This window comes from Musca domestica, unplaced genomic scaffold, assembly GCF_030504385.1.
Source record: "Musca domestica strain aabys unplaced genomic scaffold, Musca_domestica.polishedcontigs.V.1.1 33, whole genome shotgun sequence".
NCBI classification, from domain to species: domain Eukaryota; kingdom Metazoa; phylum Arthropoda; class Insecta; order Diptera; family Muscidae; genus Musca; species Musca domestica.
The window spans coordinates 3,106,290-3,127,644 of NW_026712312.1; the positions used below are offsets into that span (position 1 = coordinate 3,106,290).

General features: G+C 34.4%; 2 protein-coding genes, 1 long non-coding RNA gene and 2 other non-coding genes across 5 annotated transcripts in view; 3 read left to right on the forward strand and 2 right to left on the reverse strand.

Moving 5' to 3' along the window:
- LOC105262173 (M-phase inducer phosphatase) overlaps positions 1-21,078 on the reverse strand; it is a 532,660-nt gene extending 511,582 nt beyond the window's left edge. Inside the window, exons 1-2 of the mRNA XM_059125484.1 lie at positions 20,785-21,078; positions 19,762-20,661 (exon numbers count right to left, since the gene is read on the reverse strand). Coding sequence (XP_058981467.1) covers positions 19,762-20,239 — 478 coding nt within the window. The 5' untranslated portion in view covers positions 20,240-20,661; positions 20,785-21,078. The remainder of the gene's footprint in view (positions 1-19,761; positions 20,662-20,784) is intronic.
- Positions 1,938-2,544, forward strand: LOC101901171 (uncharacterized). The gene is made up of 2 exons (XM_005176013.4): positions 1,938-2,134; positions 2,198-2,544. Exons 1-2 carry the CDS (start codon positions 1,943-1,945, stop codon positions 2,444-2,446), a joined length of 441 nt encoding a protein of 146 aa, XP_005176070.3. The 5' UTR covers positions 1,938-1,942; the 3' UTR covers positions 2,447-2,544.
- Positions 6,668-7,063, forward strand: LOC131803789 (uncharacterized). The gene is made up of 2 exons (XR_009342763.1): positions 6,668-6,836; positions 6,904-7,063. It is a non-coding gene; the product is annotated as an uncharacterized LOC131803789 (long non-coding RNA).
- On the reverse strand, positions 12,691-12,907 carry LOC131803812 (small nucleolar RNA U3). Its single transcript, XR_009342783.1, has one exon. It is a non-coding gene; the product is annotated as a small nucleolar RNA U3 (small nucleolar RNA).
- LOC131803813 (small nucleolar RNA U3) lies at positions 16,006-16,223 on the forward strand. Its single transcript, XR_009342784.1, has one exon. It is a non-coding gene; the product is annotated as a small nucleolar RNA U3 (small nucleolar RNA).
- Positions 21,079-21,355: the final 277 nt, after the last annotated feature.

Genomic DNA, 21,355 nt, shown 5'->3' on the forward strand with positions numbered 1-21,355 from the left:
TTTTAGTATCATCAGGACACAAAATACGAACATTTGGCACAATTTATTGGAAAATATGTCTTAAAAATGCTTGTGGAATACACCGGATATATAATCATATGTAGGCTATATCAAAAACTGGACCGATTTGACCCATATTTCGTACCAATGATTCTAAATGTTGTACAAATAGAATTTCTCACTTCCAGCTACTTTTTTGAAAATGTTCAAATGTGTGCGATGTACCAGATACAGGAGACCGAAGTATTTCACTTTATTCACATTTAAAGAAAAAAAAATAGAATTGGAATAAAAGTTAATCCAAAGTTTAATAAGAATCTATGGTTAACAAAAATATCGCAATCGCTGACTAGTTTCACATTATAGAAGGAGTGGACCGATAAATTCCATATTATCATCAGATCTCTGGTTTAGAGCTATATTCAGATAAACCAAGTTTTAAAAATATGCCTGACTTGTTTCACATGTTACGAGAGATATAATTACTCAAAAGTTTGATCTTTTGTGGGGAAGGTACGACAAGAAGTATCCCAATATATTACCAGATTTGAGTTAGTGGAAATATTGGAATGTGTGAAGCTTAGTATGAATCGAATGCTTATTTCATATTTTATGGTCGTTTTGGTTTTATGATTTGTGGATTGTGGAGGTGCCAGAAAGAAATTCCATATATTTGCACCAGATCTTGTTTTAATAAAATATACTGCGCTGCGCGAAATTTATTTCACATTTTATAAAAGTTATAATTATTCCGAGTTTTGACACTTTTTGGGGCAGGTACAAGGAGTAGACGATATCTACATTCTTTACAACAGATCTCGTGTTGATAGAAATTTTGAGAAATGTCGAGTTGAAAGAAATTGGAGGGCCACTTCGCGTTTAAGGAGCTTCAGCTACTATTTCACATTTTATAAGACATTATTATTCCAAATTTTGACCCTTTATGGGGGAGATACTTAATGGAGTGGCCCGATATAGCAGAAATTGTGATTTGAAAAGTTTGCACAGAATTGGGCCATTCTTTCTATAAGGTAAATTATGTTCTTTGGAAATTTTAATCTTTTGTGGGGGCAGGTACCAAGAGTGGTCCGATGTTGCCCATATCCCAAATCGATTTAACTTTAACAATAATATTACGATGTACCAAGTTTGGACGAAATCAGATACTCCCTTCGAAAGTTATAGTGCACACCAGCCAGTCAGACGGACGGACAACCTTAGATCGACTCTAAATGTCCTGAAACGGATTTGGGCCAAGGAGTCCTCACTGCCCGTTTTCAATACCACGCATTTTGAAAACAATACAGCATTTTGTGCAGAAATATGCTTCAATGCACTATTTGCCGAAGATTAGAAGCATGTGTTTCACCCATAGAAATTATTGAAAATAAATTAAAAAAAACAAAAAGTACAAATAAATATTTCTATTAATTATATTTATTTACAGCTAACATTTGGTGATCCAAATTATATGACGCATTATTTAAAAAATAGAAAAATAGTCAAAATTAAAACAATAAGCCAGAATGACAAATAGCTGTCAATGCATTTTCTCCGAATTGACAGTGGTTAATGACTATTAACGATACGGCTTCAATACAATATTGGAAACTGAGAAGAAAAACAAATTAGTCATGCAAGTTGGAGAGATTTTATGGGAAGATATGGCAGTTAAATGATAACAATTTCAAACGAAAACATAAATATAAAAATATTAGTAATAAAAACGAAAAATATTACAATTGCAAAGAAAAATTCCCTTCGTCTTCGCCTCGAAATATTGGGAAAACAACTCTGCTACTAATGACTTTAGCAGAAAACAAAACAACAACAAAAAAAAAACCAACAACAACTGCACGATGATGATTGTACTGCTATCTGAAAAAAAAAATACATTTTTAACAATTCTTTGGCTATATAAACAGTTGAGCAACAAAACTCTATGACACACTTTCGTCGAAAGCTATTGACAGACGACAACGACATGAACGCCGCCTCCAATCTACGAAAACGTTTTTCTTATCATCTTTTGATGGTTGCCTTGATTGCAAATTTGGCTACTGGGCTAAGTGCAGCCATTGAGGAGGATGATGATCTACCACGTGATTTATGGTGTATCGATGTTACCGAATTTGTAAGTAAATGACAATGAACGTAGGAATTTTATATATCCTAAATATTTTTTTTATTTATACAGTGCAACAGATATTTGGATTTACCCCGGCCAGAATGTATTGCCAAATTAAATGAAATTTGCATCGAGGAACCGTTGGTGCAAGAGAATGCAAGCAGTAATGGCGAGCAAAGTGTGGGAAACACCCAACCAAATGAGGAGCCTTCTCAGTCAGCCAATGAATCTCAACAAAGTGAAACCGATCCACCACAATGGTTACAAAATTTGGTTTCGGAAGTTTTTAACCCCAAGAATAGAATATGGAGAAAGTAGAAATACTACAACCAATAAAGCTATAATAAAATGAGAATGGTTTTCAATTTTTCGTAGCATTTGAAAATTCATTGTATTGTTGGGAAATGTGAACAATATTTGTATCTGTGTTTTATTGTACAATGCCAAGGGCCCCGGTGCTATTAGTCGCCGCAAAAACCTAGTCATAACTGTTGATTGCTTTAAATGTTAACATCATACTGTCGGAGTTGTTTTTAAGTGATCTATACTTTTTATACCCTCAGCCATTTGGCTAGAAATGGGATATATCATTAGATACGGCCAAAAAGATTTCAGATCCTAGGTCTCTTTGGACCAAATTCAGGACATTTGGAGTCGATCTAGCGATGTCCAACTGTCTGTGGAAATTACTCTAGCTTCCGAACGCAAAGAAGTAGGTTGATAAAATTTTACTCAAATGTTACTGCTGAACTTTTGGTATTGAAAATGGACCATTTAAGTGCACGTTTTGGTATAGCCCCCATATAATGGTATCTCCCTATTTTTGGTATTTTGGTGATTTAAGCTACATTATTCACCGGAAATGTTTAAAATTTGGTATTTGAAGGCCGTAATGGATGCCACAGCCAGGTTTTTGGAGTTCGTAATGGATACTACAGCCTATGGCAGAAAATTATTCGTGCAGGTCCACGACTTCGTATAGCCTCCATATGACGGTACCTCCCGATATTCGGTATTTTGATGATTTTAGCGTCATTATTCACCGGAATTGTTTCAAATTTTTTCAGCCTATGGCAGAAAATTCTTCGTGCAGGTCCACGACTTCGTATAGCCTCCATATGACGGTACCTCCCGATATTCGGTATTTTGATGACTTAAGCGACATTATTCACCGGAAATGTTTGAAATTTGGTATTTAAAGTTCGTAATGGATGCTACAGCCTATGACAGAAAATTGCCTGTGCAGGTCCACGTCTTCGTATAGCACCCATATAACGGTAAATCCCGATATTCGATATTTTGATGATTTTAGCGACATTATTCTCCGGAATTGTTTCAAATTTGGTATTTGAAGTTCGTAATGGATACCACATCCTATGACAGAGAATTGTTTGTGCAGGTCCACGTCTTCGTACAGCCCCAAAACAACGGAACCTCCCCATATTCGGTATTTTGATGACTTAAGCGACATTATTCCATGCGTTCGTATAACCCCTATATAATGGCAGCTCCCGATATTCAGTATTTTGATGACTTAAGCAACATTACTCACCGGAATTGTTTCAAATTTGGTATTTTGAAGAACGAATTGGATACTACAGCCTATGACAGAAAATTGTCTGTGCAGATGCACGTATAATTGCACCTATATTCGCCTTATACCCTTATTCGGTATTTTGATGATTTTAGCTACATTATTCAATTTTTTTTTTTCAAGTTTCGAATTTGAATATTGTAATGACTAATACAACGGCTACGTTCGGTATTTTAAAGATTTTAACAGAATTTTTAACGGATTTTATTTTTTTGAAAATTACCAAATTCGTTCCAAATGGTAGAGGATATTCAAAATTCGGCCGAACTTACAACTTTTTTACCAGATATACCCTCAGCCATATGGCTAGAGAGGGTACATATAATTTGAAGAAAACGTGCCTCAGACCTTAGGTCTCTTTGGATCAAATCCGTTTCAAGACATTTAGAGTCGATCTAGTCGATGTCCGTCCATCCGTCCGTCTATCTGATTGGTGCGCACGATAATTCTAGAAGGGAGTATGTGATTTGATCTAAACTTGGTACATCGTAATATTATTATTAAACTTTGATCGAGTTCGGAGATGGGCTATATCTCTCATCTCTTTCTTTACCTCCCCCACGAAAAGGTCAAAATTTCCAAAGAAAATATTTTATTGCACAGAAAGAGAAAGGATAATCCCATTTTGCTCCAACTTTGCAAATCCTAATATTTGCATCAGTGCTAGGTCAGGTGCGAAAATGAACACTATCGGTTCACTCCATCGATTACCTTCCGTACAAAGGGTCAACATTTTGAATAATTATAACTCTTACAAAATGTGATGTAAGACTTAGATTGCCTTCAAATTACACAATATTTTTATTAACCCAAGGTCTGGTGTAAGGATGAGATATATCGGTCCACTTCTTCTTGTCCACTTTGAATATCCATGAAGTTCATAAAGCGCGAAATTTCCATAAACATAAGGTATGTTATAAATATTGTAGAGGTCGGACTATTCGTTCTTGTACCTCCCCCAAAAGGTCGAAGTTTTGAATAACCAAAACAATCATTAAATTCGAAATATAATAGCATCTGGATCCCTTCCAATTACACAAATAACAATATTTTTGTTAACCCTAAGTCTGGTGTGAAAATGGGATATATCGGTCCACTCCTTGTGGTATCCTGTCTGGAGCCGTCGTTTGAGTTTTTACCGAAGAATTGGCTGTGGGTCTACATTGCGCTATGGTTTTACTATATCAACTTCTGTACTTTATATGAGATATGTGATAATTTTTGGGAAATGTTCAAATGTACGCAATGTACCATATACAGTGGACCGGAGTTTTCCACATTCTAAATTTAAAGAAAATCGAAAACTTATTTAAAATTCTATTGGGATTATTGTTAGCCAAAAGTTTACCCAGAATAAGTGGGCCGAAATATCTATAAGACTTATATAAAGGTCGATTAAAAAACAAACTTGAATGAAGTTGGGTGAAAATCGCTGACTTGTTTCGTCAGTTACGGGTTATAATTATTCAAAATGTTAACCCCGTTGTGAGGGAAGTACGGGAAGGAGTGGCCGATAAATTCCACATTCACATCAGATCTCGGGTTAAGAGAAATCTTTAGATAAACCAAGTTTGAAAACCCTTTTTATGGGAGGTACCAGAAGGAGTGGTCCTACATGTCTCATATTTACACCCAATCTTTTGTTGATAAAAATATTGGGATGTGTTATATTTGAATAAAATCGGACTCTTATTTCACATTGGGATTTTTATGAGGTAAATTAAAAAAATAAAAACAAAAATTCTTGTAAATTTCGACCTTTAGTGGCGGAGGTACCAGAATGGGTGGTCCGATGTTGTCCATCTCCGAACTCGATCTAAGGCGGACAATAATATTACGATGTACCAGGTTTGGAACAAATTGGATGCTCCGTTTGAGAGTTATCGTTACGGACACCACTAGATCGACCTCAAATGTCCTGTAACGGATTTGGTCCAAAGAGACCTAGAATCTTAAAACATTATTTCGATGAGACACGTTTTGGCCGTATCAAATGACGTGTGTATACACTCTGTAGCCTATTACTGAGGGTATACAATTTTGTCAAACTGAGTAAATTTTGAATTTTGGGTACTAGGAAGTGCCAAAACGAACTGTTGGAACGAATCTAAATTTTAAGGGGACGAAGTAGCAGGCACTTTCTAGTAATTATTATTTGATTAGAATTTCACCGATGTCGTTTTCCTCTCTTTTCTGGAAAACAATTCATGTCCAGCCAAAATATTTTAACAACATGGTAAAGTAAATAAATCTTGATCAGCTGACTGGAAGATTAATTCGATATCCGTCCGTATCAGTAAATCCCTCAACAAGTGAGAGGGGTCTAAATAATGTTTGTATTTGTATATTTGTATATTAAACGAATTGTTGCATAGCAGATTTAAGAATAATACTCTAATATGTAAAAGACTTAGCGTAGGTAGTATTCCTTTCATATTCAAAACAATTGTTTACATAAATGCTACTCGAATTCTCCACAAAATTCATATTTCGCCTTTGGCGATTTACGATTTATTATTTGGCAAATCTGAGAGTAAAGGAGACAAATATCAAATTCTTATTACTCGTGAGGTTAAACTTATATTTTTCTCATATTTTGTTTTAAGACTTTTAATTAATTTCTTGATTGATTTCCATATTTAAAGCAATCAAAAGAAAAAAATATTATTTTTAAAAATAAAACATATCCTTCGACTCAACTATAAGAGTGCAAGTACATAAAAAGCTTGAAGTCATGGCTAGGCATATTAATGTCAAAATATAATGGAAAACGACGGCTGGATTTTAGTGCGGCTCTGTAATTCCTTTGTGAAATGTCACAAAATAGGCCGTGCCATGACTTCAAGCTTCTTATGTACTTAGCCCTTAAGAGTTAATGACCCTCTCACGCTGCCAATTGCACTTTCCATATAAAGGAAAATATCAGCTCGTTATCATGAAAGCGCTCAAGCTGCAAGACAGCGATGCATTTATGGTCAATTCGATTGTAGAGCTCGAGACAGCAAGATGTTTTCCGGCAGCAATATTCTCCGTTTTATCTATCAGCTATTTGTGACAATTCTTCTGCTAAATATTGCAAGCGGCTACATTAACATCCAGCAACGGGGAGGATGTGTAAGTCAATTTTATTTTGTGAATTATTATTTTTTTTTTAATTTGTACGCATTTAATATTTATACAGTGCCAAAATCAAATGACAAAGTTCCCGAGTTCAATCAATCGCCGATGTCCTTGGAAGACTTAATTAATAATAATGTTATGGGAAATCGTCGCAGAAAATATTAAATGGAGTTTTTTTTCGAATTTTGTATAAGTAAAGAAAAATATAGAATATAACTGGAGTGATGTATTTTTTATAAACAAGTTAGAATGTGCCAGTGGGTTTAACGACGGACGTATGTATAGCCCCAACAAAGAGTTTAAATTTAATTTGCCCATCACAATGCGATGTGAAAAGTTTTGTGTTAATGATGGACTTTGTTCAGTATGAGGAACTCATTATTTTTGACGAGGTTGCAGAAATAATTTCTATATGAGTTATTTAAGGAAAAGGTACGGTAAGGAGTGAACCAACTTTGTTCGTTTTCGTAGCTGACTTAAGCGTAATATGGAGTTCTAGTGTTAAAGTAAATTTCGCGTTTTATGAGCTTCATGAATATTCAAAATGTAGAACACCTTTGTGTGGGAGGTACCCGAAGAAGTGGACCGATATTGTACAAAATACTTTGTACTTTGAGTGCGATCGACGCGCTGGGAAAATGTAGCAATAAAAGATAAATGTTCTAAAATTAAATATTTCCCAGCCGCCATAAAATATCACATGTGAAGAATTCGGCGATCTTGTGCGCTGACGCATACGATAATGTGTGAGATAATAAAGGTTATGACCCACACGCACAGATATCGATGCGCTCAGTAGCCACTTGAATGAGATGTCAAGCAGCCCTGCAATGTTCTCCACTCAGTATTAGAATAGATGAGAACAATTGTGTGGCTGCGACTAGGTTAAGTTAGATTAGTTTCATAATTATATTCCTAAAATAAAATCAGAACTGAAATAGCACCCTAACCATTCGGTCGTGTTTCTCTTCTCATCCAGATATATTCCATTTTCACACCAGACCTTGGCTTAATGCAAAAATTGTGTGATATGTGTAATTTGCAGACAATAAGAGTTATAATTATTTAAAATGTTGACCTTGCACTGATTTAAATATTAGGAATTGGAAAGTTGGAGCAAAAATCGGCTTATTCTTCCTCCATCTCTACAATAAAAAAAAAAAAAAATTTATATATATATATATATATATATATATATATATATATATATATATATATATATATATATATATATATATATATATATATATATATATATATATTTATATATATATATATATATATATATATATATATATATATATATATATATATATATATATATTTTTTTTTTTTTTTTTTTTTTTCTTTGAAAATTTGGACCATTTGGGGGGGAGTTAACAGAAGGAGTGGACCGATATTGCCAATGTTCGACATCGATATAAGTTTGATAATAATATTACGATGTACCAAGTTTTGCATCAAATCGACTCCAAATGTCCTGAAACGGATTTGGTCGTATCATATGATATATTACCCCTGTAGCCATATGGCTGAGAGTATAAAATGAGGCATATTTGTGTCACGTTTTTCAAAAAACTATACTATTTGATATTCACTCTGTTTGCGGTTTAAAGAAGGGGCACTTGGCAGGTGCTCTAAAACAACGCTGCTCAAAAGTCAGACCTCGCTCTCCAGTCCAATTTCTTTAATTTTTTTTTAAATCATCCAAAAATAATAAAATAATAAATTGTTTTAATAACAATTTTGGACAGCATCCAAGTTGGATAAAAACAAAGAGAAAATCTCATTTTTTTTAACTCATGTGCTAAGCTCACGATTTTGAGCAGTGCTGCTCAAGAACACATTTTAAATCAGCACTACCTATTTTTATTCACCAGCAGTTTAATTTCTATAGATGCTCTACGTGGACCTATATAGACGATGTTCTGCCATATAAGCCATTACGAACTACAAATACCGAATTTTAAACAAATTCGATAGAAAATATGCCTAAAATTGGCATAATACCAAATTTCCGAAGGTTTATTGATAAACCTGGAAGTATATAGACAATATTCAGCCACCGAAAATAGAATGCATTACAAACTCTAAATTATAAATTTCAAACAATTTCGGAGAAAAATTAAGTTTGCGTTACACTATACCGCCAAATTTCAAACCTCTATGCCAAATAATATGGGCTGGACGGCTCGTTAAATCAACTTGGAATTTTATTGTGATCACCAATATATATATACACTTTATGGGTCACAGACGAAAATTTGGAGGTGTTACAAACCAAATGGCAAATGTAATAGTTGGTGGAGAAGTTGCTAATTTTTTCGACTTAGACTCCAAATTAGGCAAAACCGTGCAACACAGACCCCACAACTCTGGAAGGTACCAGAAGAAATAAACAGATACTGCCCATCATTCGACTTGATCAAAGTTGTCAATCGAGTTAGATATAAATTGGAAATTGACTCCAAATGTCATTAATAGGATGTCGTCTATTAATACCAATTTGGTTTAGTCCTTCAGATAACTCGCCAACTAACGACCATATAAAGGGAAAAAAGTTAAGCTAAATATCTGACATCATCGTATTTTTATAAAATTGAAAACATATTCTGATATTTTGTGCCACCTCCTCTATAAAGAAGGGAGATTTCGACTATATCATTGTTTCGTTTTCACCAGGTGCTAAGACGTCATAAACGATAAAAGTTAAAAACCGCGCCCGTAGATTTAGAAAAACTTAGCACATCTACTTTGATTTTTAAGATGTGGTTTACGTCGACACAAACTTTTGGGCCATCCTAATAAATTAAATGGCCTTAAACTTACATAGTTGTGTATATGCTCATAGGCTAAGGATTTAAATTTAGTCGCAAACCGATAAATGTATTACTTTATTATTTTACACCCAAACATTCGAAAATCTCATTTTAACTAAGCATTAAAAATTAAAGAGACTGGTGCAAAGATAGGGTGCATTTAAACCCCCTAAAATATACCACCATATTGGGATCATTTTATCCACATGTATTTGTATAATTGATTTTGCAGAATTGATTTGCAGAAAAAAAAGACACAATGTAAATTTTCTTACTGCTGCACTAACGCTGTAAACATAATATTAAAAGTAAATATAATACAAAAAGTAATTACGAAATCTCAAATAACAAACGCTAGCTCTAGTCTTAGATTCACAATGCCTATTTATTTCAAGAACCCTACATGTAAGTTATTCTGTAGCCAGATAAACTTTCTACAATTTTAATTTAAGATTTCGATGCTTGGCTTGCATTTCAATATCCTTATTTTGCTGTCCAGCCGGTTCTCCGACACATCGATATGAATAGCTGAGACATCTCTTCGAACAGCATTCCCATTGGTGTTGGCACTATATTCAAGAAGAGAAAAAAAAATTAAAGACAATTAAAAATGAATATTAAATAAATCAGATGTTTACTTACATAACCACCACGAGGAACACATTGGGGAGCTTCATCTACGGGAACACCATCAGTTGCATGGATTAAAATTAACACCAATAAGCAGAGAAAAATTAGTGATAGAGTTTTTAACATATCCATGTTGGCAGATGTCCGACGAAGCCTAAACTACAAAAGGCGAATGATTCGTAATATCTATATAATGATGCGGTCTACTACCCAATACGCTTTCATCAATTCGAAAATATAAGTGAATTACAATTCATGAGGGTAAGGCCTACTTTATTTGACATTGAGTGTATTGTGAATTTCTCTTGTTTTCCATTTTTGGATTGTGTTATGACATAAATGCATGTATTTTTGTAATTTCGAAGGTTAATAAAAAATGAGAAAGTGATAATTAAAGGTATTGTAAAGATAATCGTAAAACTTAATGGCATAAAAGCGATATTAATATTATTAACATTACGTAATTGGGGACTGATGAGGACTGTGGTTGTGGTAAACAAAACAGTTTCCCTCATAAAAATAAATAAGCCGCATATACTATGTACGGCATATTTTTCTCAATTCGTCGTGGATCCAATAAAATGCATAATTACATTTTTGATCACCATTCAATAGTTAATCGATGTATAATGGCTAGGAAATTGATATTGGAAACTAACTACGTAGACCAACCATTGAACATATTTGTATAAGAATAGTACTTTGAAGAGTTAGAGTAGAATTTTCATTTTGAGGTACTTCACATCTCAAAATTTCTCTGGAAAAAATACGAAAGGTGACGATTAAAGCTTTCAGGGACGGTTGAGGCCTGCAGACATATCTAATGTAAGCCTACTAGTTAGTATAGCCCCCCACCTTAGGTCTCTAAGGATAGAAATACTCACATTCCAATTTAAGCTGTTTAGGGTCCTAGCCACACCTCACAGCATATTGGATCTAATAATATTTGATAAGGCAAAAATGTCTGTCTGGGCTCACATTGATACTTAGTATGAGAATTAATCCAAATTTGATGTATCGTAAGATTTCTATCAAACTTAGATCGAGTTCAGGTAAAAATATTGGTATGGACAAATTACAAGAAAATCGAACATTTATATCCAATTCCATGCGAAACCATAAATTCCATATACATCTTAGGTTTCAGGTTGGGAGAAATATTTAGATAGAACACGTCTTGTTTCGCATGTTATGACAGACAAAAATATTGAAAATTGTGACCATTTGTGGGTGAGGTACCAGAAAGGGTTGGCAGATATATATCATCTTCACAACAGATAGTGTTGTTAGCAAAAAAGGTTTGTGTGTGTGAAATTTGAAGAGAGTTAGATGCTTATTTTGTTTTCTTTTGTTTTTTCTCGTTTTGTTTTTCAAAATCTTGAACCCTCTGTGGGGGAGGTACCAGAAGAAATGTCCCGATCTCTTCAATCTTTATATCAGATCTTGTGTTTATGGAAATATTGAGACGTGCCAAGTCTAAATAAAATCTGAAGTTAATTTCGCGTTTTATGAGCTTCATGAATATTCAAAATGTTGACCCTTTGTGTGGGAGGTACCAGAAGAAGTATATTCCATTTTCTCACTAAACCTTGGCTTAATACAAATATTGTGATGTGTATGTAATTTGCAGACAATAAGAGTTATAATAAAATGTTGGCCCTTGGTCGGGAGGGTACTTGATATAGTGGACCTATATTGTCCATTTTCGTATCTGACCTACCACTGATTCAAATATTAGGAGTTGCAAAGTTGGAGCAATTTCGAATTATTCTTCCTCCTTTTGTGCAATAAAAAATATATATTTTTTTTTTTTTTGAAAATTTCGACCTTTTGGGGAAGTTAACAGAAGGTGTGGACCGATATTGCCAATGTTCGATCTAAGTTTGATAATAATATTACGATGTACCAGGTTTTGGACCAAACCACACAGACGGACGGACCACGCTAGATCGACTCCAAATGTCCTGAAACGGATTTGGTCTTATCATATGATATATACCTCTTGTAGCCATATGGCTGAGGATATAAAAAGTGGCATATTTGTGTCACGTTTTTCAAAAATTGATATTCACTCTGTTCGGATTAAAGAAGGGCCACAGGGCTGGTGCTCTAGAACAACGCTGCTCAAAAATCAGACATTTAAATCATCAAAAATAATAAAATTGAAATTAATAATTCGCTTTAATAATAATTTTTGACAGCATTCAAGTTTAAAAATATTGAAATGAATGAATAAATACAAAGAAAAGTATATAATATATAAAAATATATATAAATAATCTCGTTTTTTTAACTCATGTGCTAAGAAGAACACATTTTTAATCAGCACTACCTATTTTCATTCACCAGCAGTTTGATTTCCTTAAAATATTTTCAAATTGATTAAATTAAAAAGAACAACCACTCAGAAGTCGTTCTATCCGTTTAAATCGAGCGATCATCGAAGAAACAATGCCATCGATGGAATTCCGAAGAAACCCAAAAGAATGGCAAAGTTCAAAACCTCACGCTACAGATAGAACGATGTACCTCCTCATCGCAGGTTGATGGTTTTCCATTTTGCAATGAAAGTAATTGAAGACTGACTACAGAAATGATCCTGTGAAGTATAGTCTTAATTTTTCAACGCCAACGGTGAATGTTATTAGTATCGGACAATATAAAGTGAATGAGAATTATAACAGAAGAAGAAAAATTAAGAAGAACAAAAATGAAAACTGAATCCCAAATTCTCAAACAAAACTGTACGTTTTTGTGTGTCTCGTGACTTTTTATTTCAATGGGGATTACTCGTATTCATTGTTGTTGGGTTGGTTGAGGTATTCATTGTTGTTAGGTTGGTTGACGTATTCTTGTTGTTGTTGCTTTGTGGGTCTTTTGTTCTGATAAGCAAACACACAGAACAACCCCGAATAAGCAAGCAGTTGTTGTTGTTGTTGTGAATAATTTATTATGGGCGAGAGACTTTAGTATGCTTGTCTGCTACAGCTACAGTCGGCTCCACATACAGAATACATCAGAAAATAAATTTGGTAATGATGACTCGGTTGCTTTTGCTTAAAAATATATGCTTTTTAATATCAAATTAAAATAAACAATAAAAATAAGCCTTTCAATATCTCAGGCTGAAGAAAAGTTTGAACGACATTTTAATAAATGTGGCCCAATTATGGATTGGAGCGGAGTCTTAGCGTGTAACCAAATTTAATACTGCAAACTTGGGTCACATAATAGTTTAATTTTATTAATTTTTATTTCAGAAATTTGAAACTATTGTAGAATATTTTATATGGAACAAAGTGATATTATACCGAAATGACATATTCACACAAATTTGCCATAAAGCGGATTCGATTGTAAAATTAAATTACTTTTGTTCTGCCAGTATTCTTCAAATATTACAGTAGTTAAAAAGGAACGTAATATTTTGCTATACTTTCAGCGTATATTATACCATACGCTACATTTGTATTTAAAGACACACCAATGCTACATTTGCTGATCTGCATAGAATCATTCTGAGTTGATTTATAAATGTCCTGTTTCTCAGTTCAAGCATACTACAATGTTGTACTTATTATGCGATTGAGCTAACATTTTTCACAGTTCAATTGTTTGCCCCAAAATCAAACCTATTGAAATTGATTGCAGTCGATTCAGATTTAGATATAGTTCTCGTATACATAGGATGAATTTTTTAAATACCGGCAGTATGGAAGCAAGCCCATCACATTTGGAAAAAAACTGTCCAGATATAACTACAGGGTGATGTGAAAAAACTGCATCCAAATTCAGACTGCTGTCATTTCTAAGCCAATCGTCCGACAGCTGTTAAAATTGTTCCAGTGACAGCTAATTATATTGTTTACAAGCGTACAAAAGCATTTTGGTGAGAATTTTCCACGAAAAAAAATTTTCGGGATGGAATTCAAACGTGATTTCTCTATATTCGGCTGGAAAACCACAAGTGGCTATCGTTAGAGCACTCCAGCATTTAAATGTGAATAAATCTCGTACCACCGCTCGTTATCGTGATACTGGGAGCGTAGCCCGACGTCAAGAAATTGGACGGAAGAAAACAGCAACATCAGCAGAAATGGTTCGAAAAGTAAAGAAGCGACTTGACCGAAACCCGCGTTGCAGTGGCCGAAAAATGGCTCGTGGGTTGAACATATCGTAATATTTCATTTGGCAAATATTGAAAAACGAACTCGGGATAAAATAGACCCAAAAGAGCTTATGAGTTGCTTCGCTTGGCCGAAAGTGGTAAACTGTCGAATTTGGTTTTCTCCGATGAGAAAACATTCGTTGTCCAGCAGTTTATAAACAAACAAAATGATCGTGTTTACTTGCCAAAGAGGTCAGCTGGAAATGTGCACTTTCGGTTGGCCACCAGAACTCAAGCGCCGTCTATGGTGATGATGTGGGCCGCCGTAACAGGCGGTGGTCGCTCTTCGCTCGTATTAATCGTCCGTGGCATCAGAATAAATCCCGAATATTATCGCGAAAATATTCTGGGCACGCAAACATTTTGCCCGCAGACCACCCAAGAATGGCTACAAAATAAGGTTCCTCGCTTCATTTCCAGCGCACAATGGCCACCAAAATCTCCGGATACCAATCCCTTGGACTACTGTGTTCGGAGTATTTTGGAAAGCAAGGTTGGCACTAAAAAATACCAAAGTGTCGATCACCCCAAGCAAACGCTTCGCCGGGAATGGGCCAAAATACCGCAGAGCAACATTCGGGCAGCGTGTGACGATTTCATTGGCATTCAATAAAATTAAAAAAAAAATAAAAATTAAATATATAACACCAATATAAAAATTTTATGCGATTTGACTATTAAGCCCTTCAGAGCCGAAATATGTACTCTATAATTGATATTGCAAATAAATAGTACATCATACCGGTCCTCTTTAAGTGTAGGCCCATATAATGGTACTTCTTGATTTTCGGTATTTTGGATATTTCAACGTAAACGAGTAAGCAATAATTATAAAATTTAGAATAGAATCTCTTCAAAAAAATTTACATAGTGGGTTCACTATTTTGCATAGCCCCCCAAATAGCGTTTATTTCGATTTGAATTGAAGCGGATTTAAGCAACCAGACAAATTATTTGTAATTTGCCAAGAACTTAAGAACAATTTTTAATCAACTTGGTTGGGTTCTCATTGCTTAAAATATATTTAGTATTCCACTTCAGTATTTAGGCTGTAGTCACATTTCAATGAAATATATTTCAAACCCCATTCAGTTGTGGTACCAATGGTGCTTTTCCAGTTCTGTCCTAATTTCTGATTTCCATTTCTAATACGCTGATTTTGTAGGCTCCATACTAGCCTCTACTGTTTTTCAATATTTTTCTTTTCGGTTTTTTTATTTTTTTATTTTTGTGCCACTGTGTCTAATAATAACACACATTGGACATTTTTCGAACAAGCGGGTATTAGTAAATAGCAACAACTCTACAAGCACTTATTCTGAGGGTTGTTATGCTGTTCTGGCGTCTGGTTATCTGAAAAACAAATGACATTACAACAACACATTCAACAGCTCGCCAACCATACACCAAGTTTGCCAACAACATCCCTCATTTGTATTCATTTTGTGTATTTAAATGGTTTCTTTTGATTTTCGTTATATCTATAATTCTCATTCACTTCATATTGTCGGATACTAATAACATTCACCGTTGGCGTTGAAAAATTAAGACTATACTTCACAGGATCATTTCTGTAGTCAGTCTTCAATTACTTTCATTGCAAAATGGAAAACCATCAACCTGCGATGAGGAGGTACATCGTTCTATCTGTAGCGTGAGGTTTTGAACTTTGCCATTCTTTTGGGATTTCTTCGGAATTCCATCGGTGGCATTGTTTCTTCGATGATCGCTCGATTCAAACGGATAGAACGACTTCTGAGTGGTTGTTCTCTTTAATTTAATCAATTTGAAGATATTTTTGGAACATGGAGCTGTTGGCGAAGGCAATTTAACAGCGCTAATCTAAAAAAAGGTTTTTAGCGACTTCTGTGTAGTGTTCTCTTTAATTTAATCAATTTGAAGTCATTAACAATATGGAGACAATGATATGAGTAAAGACTGACTGAAGCAAGGTGTTCTTACACACTAGGCATTTTTGCATAATGAATTTATTGTTTTCTCTAAAACAATACTGTTATTTGATTTTACTTAGCTCTGGATGAAAGCCTTTGCCCGCGTTCCTGCTGAAGAATTTAAACAAGTAAAAAACATTAAGTTCGGCCAGGCCGAACTTTTAATACCCCCCACTTTCGGGTAAAGAATATATTTTTATATAAGGGCATTTGAATTCAAAAGTGTTCCACTTTAAACTACAAATACCAGTAAGTCCGTTAGGATAATGCTGTTGAACTTTTCAAAAAACCATAAAGTGGATGAGGTCGTTATATGGGGGTCATACCAAAAAGGAAACCGCCCAATTTTAGACAATTTTAAACTTCAAGGATTAGATTACAATCCTTGGAGTTTAAAAATCTTCTTAATAGCAAAATTGAAACATTTTCGTAGGTAAATGTGACTACCACCAGAGCTAGAACCTATTATGAACTACAAATACCAATTTTTAGACAAATCTGTTAAAAAATGTGGCAAAAATCGTAAAAATACTGAATAACCGGAGGTACGATTGTTTGGGGGCTATACGAAAACGTGGACCTACATATAAAATATTTCGCAAACGGAGATAGAAACTACAAATTTAGGACAAATCCGTGGAAAAATATGGCAAAAATCATAAAAATACCGAATATCGGTAGCTACCGTTATACGGGGGCTATAGAAAAAGCATACAATCTTGCGCTACTGATGCTAGATCTCATTATGACCTAAAAATTCTAATTTTTAGAAAAAGCTGTGAAAAAATTGGTAAAAATTATACAAATACCAATTGTTAGACAAATCTGTGAAAAAATGTGGGGAAAATCATCAAAATACCGAATATCGGGAGGTACCGTTATATGGGAGCTGTACAAAAACGTAGACCTATGTAACAGTGTTTAGCCAACGGAGCTAAAACCTATTATGACCTACAGATACCAATTTTTAGAAAAATTGGTAAAAACATGTGGCGAAAATCATCCACATACCGTATATCTGGAGGTAGGGTTATATGGCGTCTATAACAAAACGTGGACCGATATATCGCATTTTCAGTGCCAATCATCGTAGACACAATACAAATTTTTCTGCCGAATTTTTAAGCTCTACGTCAAATAATGTGGGCTTTATCGTGATTTCAACAGACAGGCGGACATCGTTAAATCGAGTTAAAATTTTATGCTGATTATGAATATATTTACTTTAGGGGTCTACGACGAATATTTAGGGATGTTACAAATGGAATGACAATGTTAATTTACCCTTCTTTTTAAGGTGGAGGGCATAATAAAAGATAAAATGCCTGTAAATAAATTGTCACACTTCTTTAAATTTAAGAGCGTTATCCCAAATTTTTCTTTGGCAAGGGACGCATGTACGGATCATTATTAGCATCAAATTGATTTTGAAAATATTTACCTGAAGTATGTGACATATCAAGGCTTTGGGAAGTATTAAACATAAATATAGAAGGTATGACAAAATCTGAACCAAATGTTACGAACTTAATTCTAGCATTAATTCAACTGCGTTTGCAAAAATCTAAAAAATCGAATTGATTTATAAATGCCAGAAATATCCAAAACTGAAACATAATCAATGTCAATGTCAAAATTAAAGAATAAAAAATCTCTAGGATAGGAGCAGGTGATCCAATGATCCAATCGCATGTGCAAGTGAATAGTTATGGCACTAGTTACTGGGCCTTAGTTGCATACTGGGCAGTCATTCTTATCAATTCGCGAACAATTCGCCGTATGCGAAGGCTGTTGAAGACTTGCCAAATAGGCTTTTTAATCTAGAGGATTTCTCTCTAATATCGTTGAACCTCTCCGTCAAGGTCGTCCTGACACGCCTGGGGGATTTCTATCAACCATATAAAAGCTTGGATGACTCCCACGGTAACAACCAAGCAGGTATTGCAACGAACACATATAGGTCCTTATCCTCATCCCAACTTCTGTCAGCTAGCGCCTTGAGGACCTTGTTCCTACTTTTGAATTTATCGCCTCGACTGGGCCAGCCAAGGCTGTATATCTTTAAAAAAAATTCTGGAAATAAATCCTGGGTTGGTTAAAGACGTTAAAGGTAGCTTTAATGGACATGTCTTTATGTATGGCAATATTCAGGAGACCCTCAAGGTACTCAATTCAAATACCACAACATGCTACGTGACCTAAATACACTTTAATAGGTCCCCGGACACAGAAACATTATACGGAATGAGATAACTGGTTAACAAACTAGGAGTAGCTCACAGTCCCTGATCTAAGAGACTGTCAAACCGTCAATTAGTTAGACTGGTCAAAAGCTGTTGATAGGAGATCTGGCCAGCGATTTTGAGAAAACAACACGGCCACATATCCATACAATTGTACTGATCCATTGATAAAGTCAACTACAGTGTATATATTTCACAATAACAAGTTATATTTCTCCATTATGATTATATTATTTCGAGCATAGGAAAAAGGCAGAAAAAAATCATCATTATCAGTCAATAATTTGGTTTCGAATTTATTTAACCACATTTGTTTTTAATCTTATCATCTCATTTTCTCATTACCTAACAGTAAGCCAACCTTTGGATTTCACATTGCTACTACATTTTTGATATTCTAATGTCGATTGGAAAATAGATGTTATCTTTGTTAGAATTAACATCAAATTTACTGTGTTTTGGAAGAGGGAAAACTTCCGATCAAGAATATATATACTTTGCTGGGTCTAAAATTAGTATTTCGATGAGTTACAAACGGAATGACAAACTTAATAAACAAAAAACAAAATATTTTCAAAATCTATAATTGGAACAAACGTACATTGCGGGAAGCGCATTAAAGATATTAATAAGTTTCACCATGGAATTGAAAGACTGAAGAGTTTAGATCATATTTTTGAAATAAAATCCAGGCATTTCATTCATCTTTCGCACCATTTCACTTTGTTTATTGAATTTTTTAAATATTCATCAAGAACTCGACGACTCAACTATTCTGGACAAGAATCGTTGATTTTTGAAAACATTTTGAAGATTCCCTTGCCAAAGACCGTACAGTTGAAGCACTTCTTCTTTTACGAGGAACTTTTAAAAAAAAGTTCTTTATGTAGCCAGTAAAAACTCTTTATGTAGCTGAATCTTAAGACTTATAGCAAAAAAGACAAGACCTTGGTAGTTTATATTAGAATATTCAACTATATTAAGGACATACATTCTTCAGTACTTTATGGTTAACCGAATATAACAAAAAAATATACCAATAAATTCGAATATCTAAATAAAATTTTATATATATTTGTAAAAAAAAAATAAAAAAAAAGTACTTACCTTCATCCGACTCCTTTAAGTTCTTTAGAGCACCAACGCCGCCACCAGCACCAAGCAGACCATTTCGTAAACGTTTCAAGGGTGTGGTACAATCTTCGAAGCCGTGATCGACTTCAGCATTCAAAGAAGTATCAGTCAAATTCATTGATAACTCAGATATTGGAGAGAGAACCATATGAGCTTGGATCTCCTGAAAACGTGGCTCATGATGAAAGAGACGTTTTTGACGTAGCATTGTATTTAAATTCACTGGTGACTCAAAACACGAATCCGATGAACTGGTCGATGAGGTCATCATTGCCTTAAAACGTTTCGATTGGCCTTGATCCATGACTAAATCACTGGACGATGATGAGCTAGTGTCATCATCATCCAAATCAGAACATTCACGTTCAGAAAAACGTTTATTTGATTTCCAGGCAACATCTTTGCCTAGATGGGTGGTTGGGGTATTACTGGCCAAGGAAGCAGTTTCCATAGTTTATATTAGTTAAAATTCAATTTTTTTCACAACACTCGCGACGATACAAAGGACGACGTTTAAAACGGGCAAACAAATCACGGAGCACAGAAATTTCGGTAATTTACTTTCACAGGAAAAAGTTACGAAATATAAGTTAAATGGGACAAGCGATAATGGACCAGAACAATTTACACGAAATACAAAAAGGACGTTTTGGAAGTGGTATTCTGGAAAATATTCCCAATAGTCGTGACCTCTGCTTTAGACTAGGTTCAATCGGTCTCTGGATTTGAGTGATATATAATCTGTAAATGGCATATCATTTTTGTTCGAAATGTTTTCATTTTTTTCACAATCGAGATAAATATATTTAAGGTTATGTCTCTCGAGAATGCCAAGGAAGACTATTTTCTGTATTGATGCAAGTCCGCAATGGTCTGAAATAGCACAATATGAAATAAGAAATTAGAGCGGCAAAGCTAAAGACAAGTAAAGGCCAAAGAATTTAACTTTTGGCGCAATTTTTTTACAAAACGATTTTTTGCCCAAAAAAATCTTACCAAGATGAGAATGAATTCCAATCACAGTAGCTCCCTCTCGTTTAATTTAACCGTGACACACACTTAACACAGAACACCTATTGAGAGTTGATCACTATTTATTTAGGTACTTATTTAATCTATCTGTTGGTTTTTCTTAATAATTTAAATAATTTATTTAATATTTTACAAATTGACACAAAAACAAATATTGACTAGCAAAACAAAAATTATTCCGTTATTTCTCGTTTCTTCTGTACAGGGTTGTATTTTACTGAGAGTGAAGTAGAAAATGAAAACGAGTCGGCCTGAGGTGCGACCTTTTGAAAAGACGTGCAAAATAATACCATGTTCAAATGAAAATAGTTTTTAACAATAAGGCATTCTTTCGTTATTTAAGCGCACATGTGCAAATATTAGTAAGCAAATATAAGTTGTGTTCCAGTACTTTTTTAGTAGTAAAACTAGCAGAAGATAGAACAGTTCGAAATGTCATTCTCAATTAGGTGTGCTCAAAAAATAAGGGAACGGAAAATTAGCAGAAATGCGATAAAATGTCAAAATTCAAAATTCCAAGAGTAAACAGTCCAAA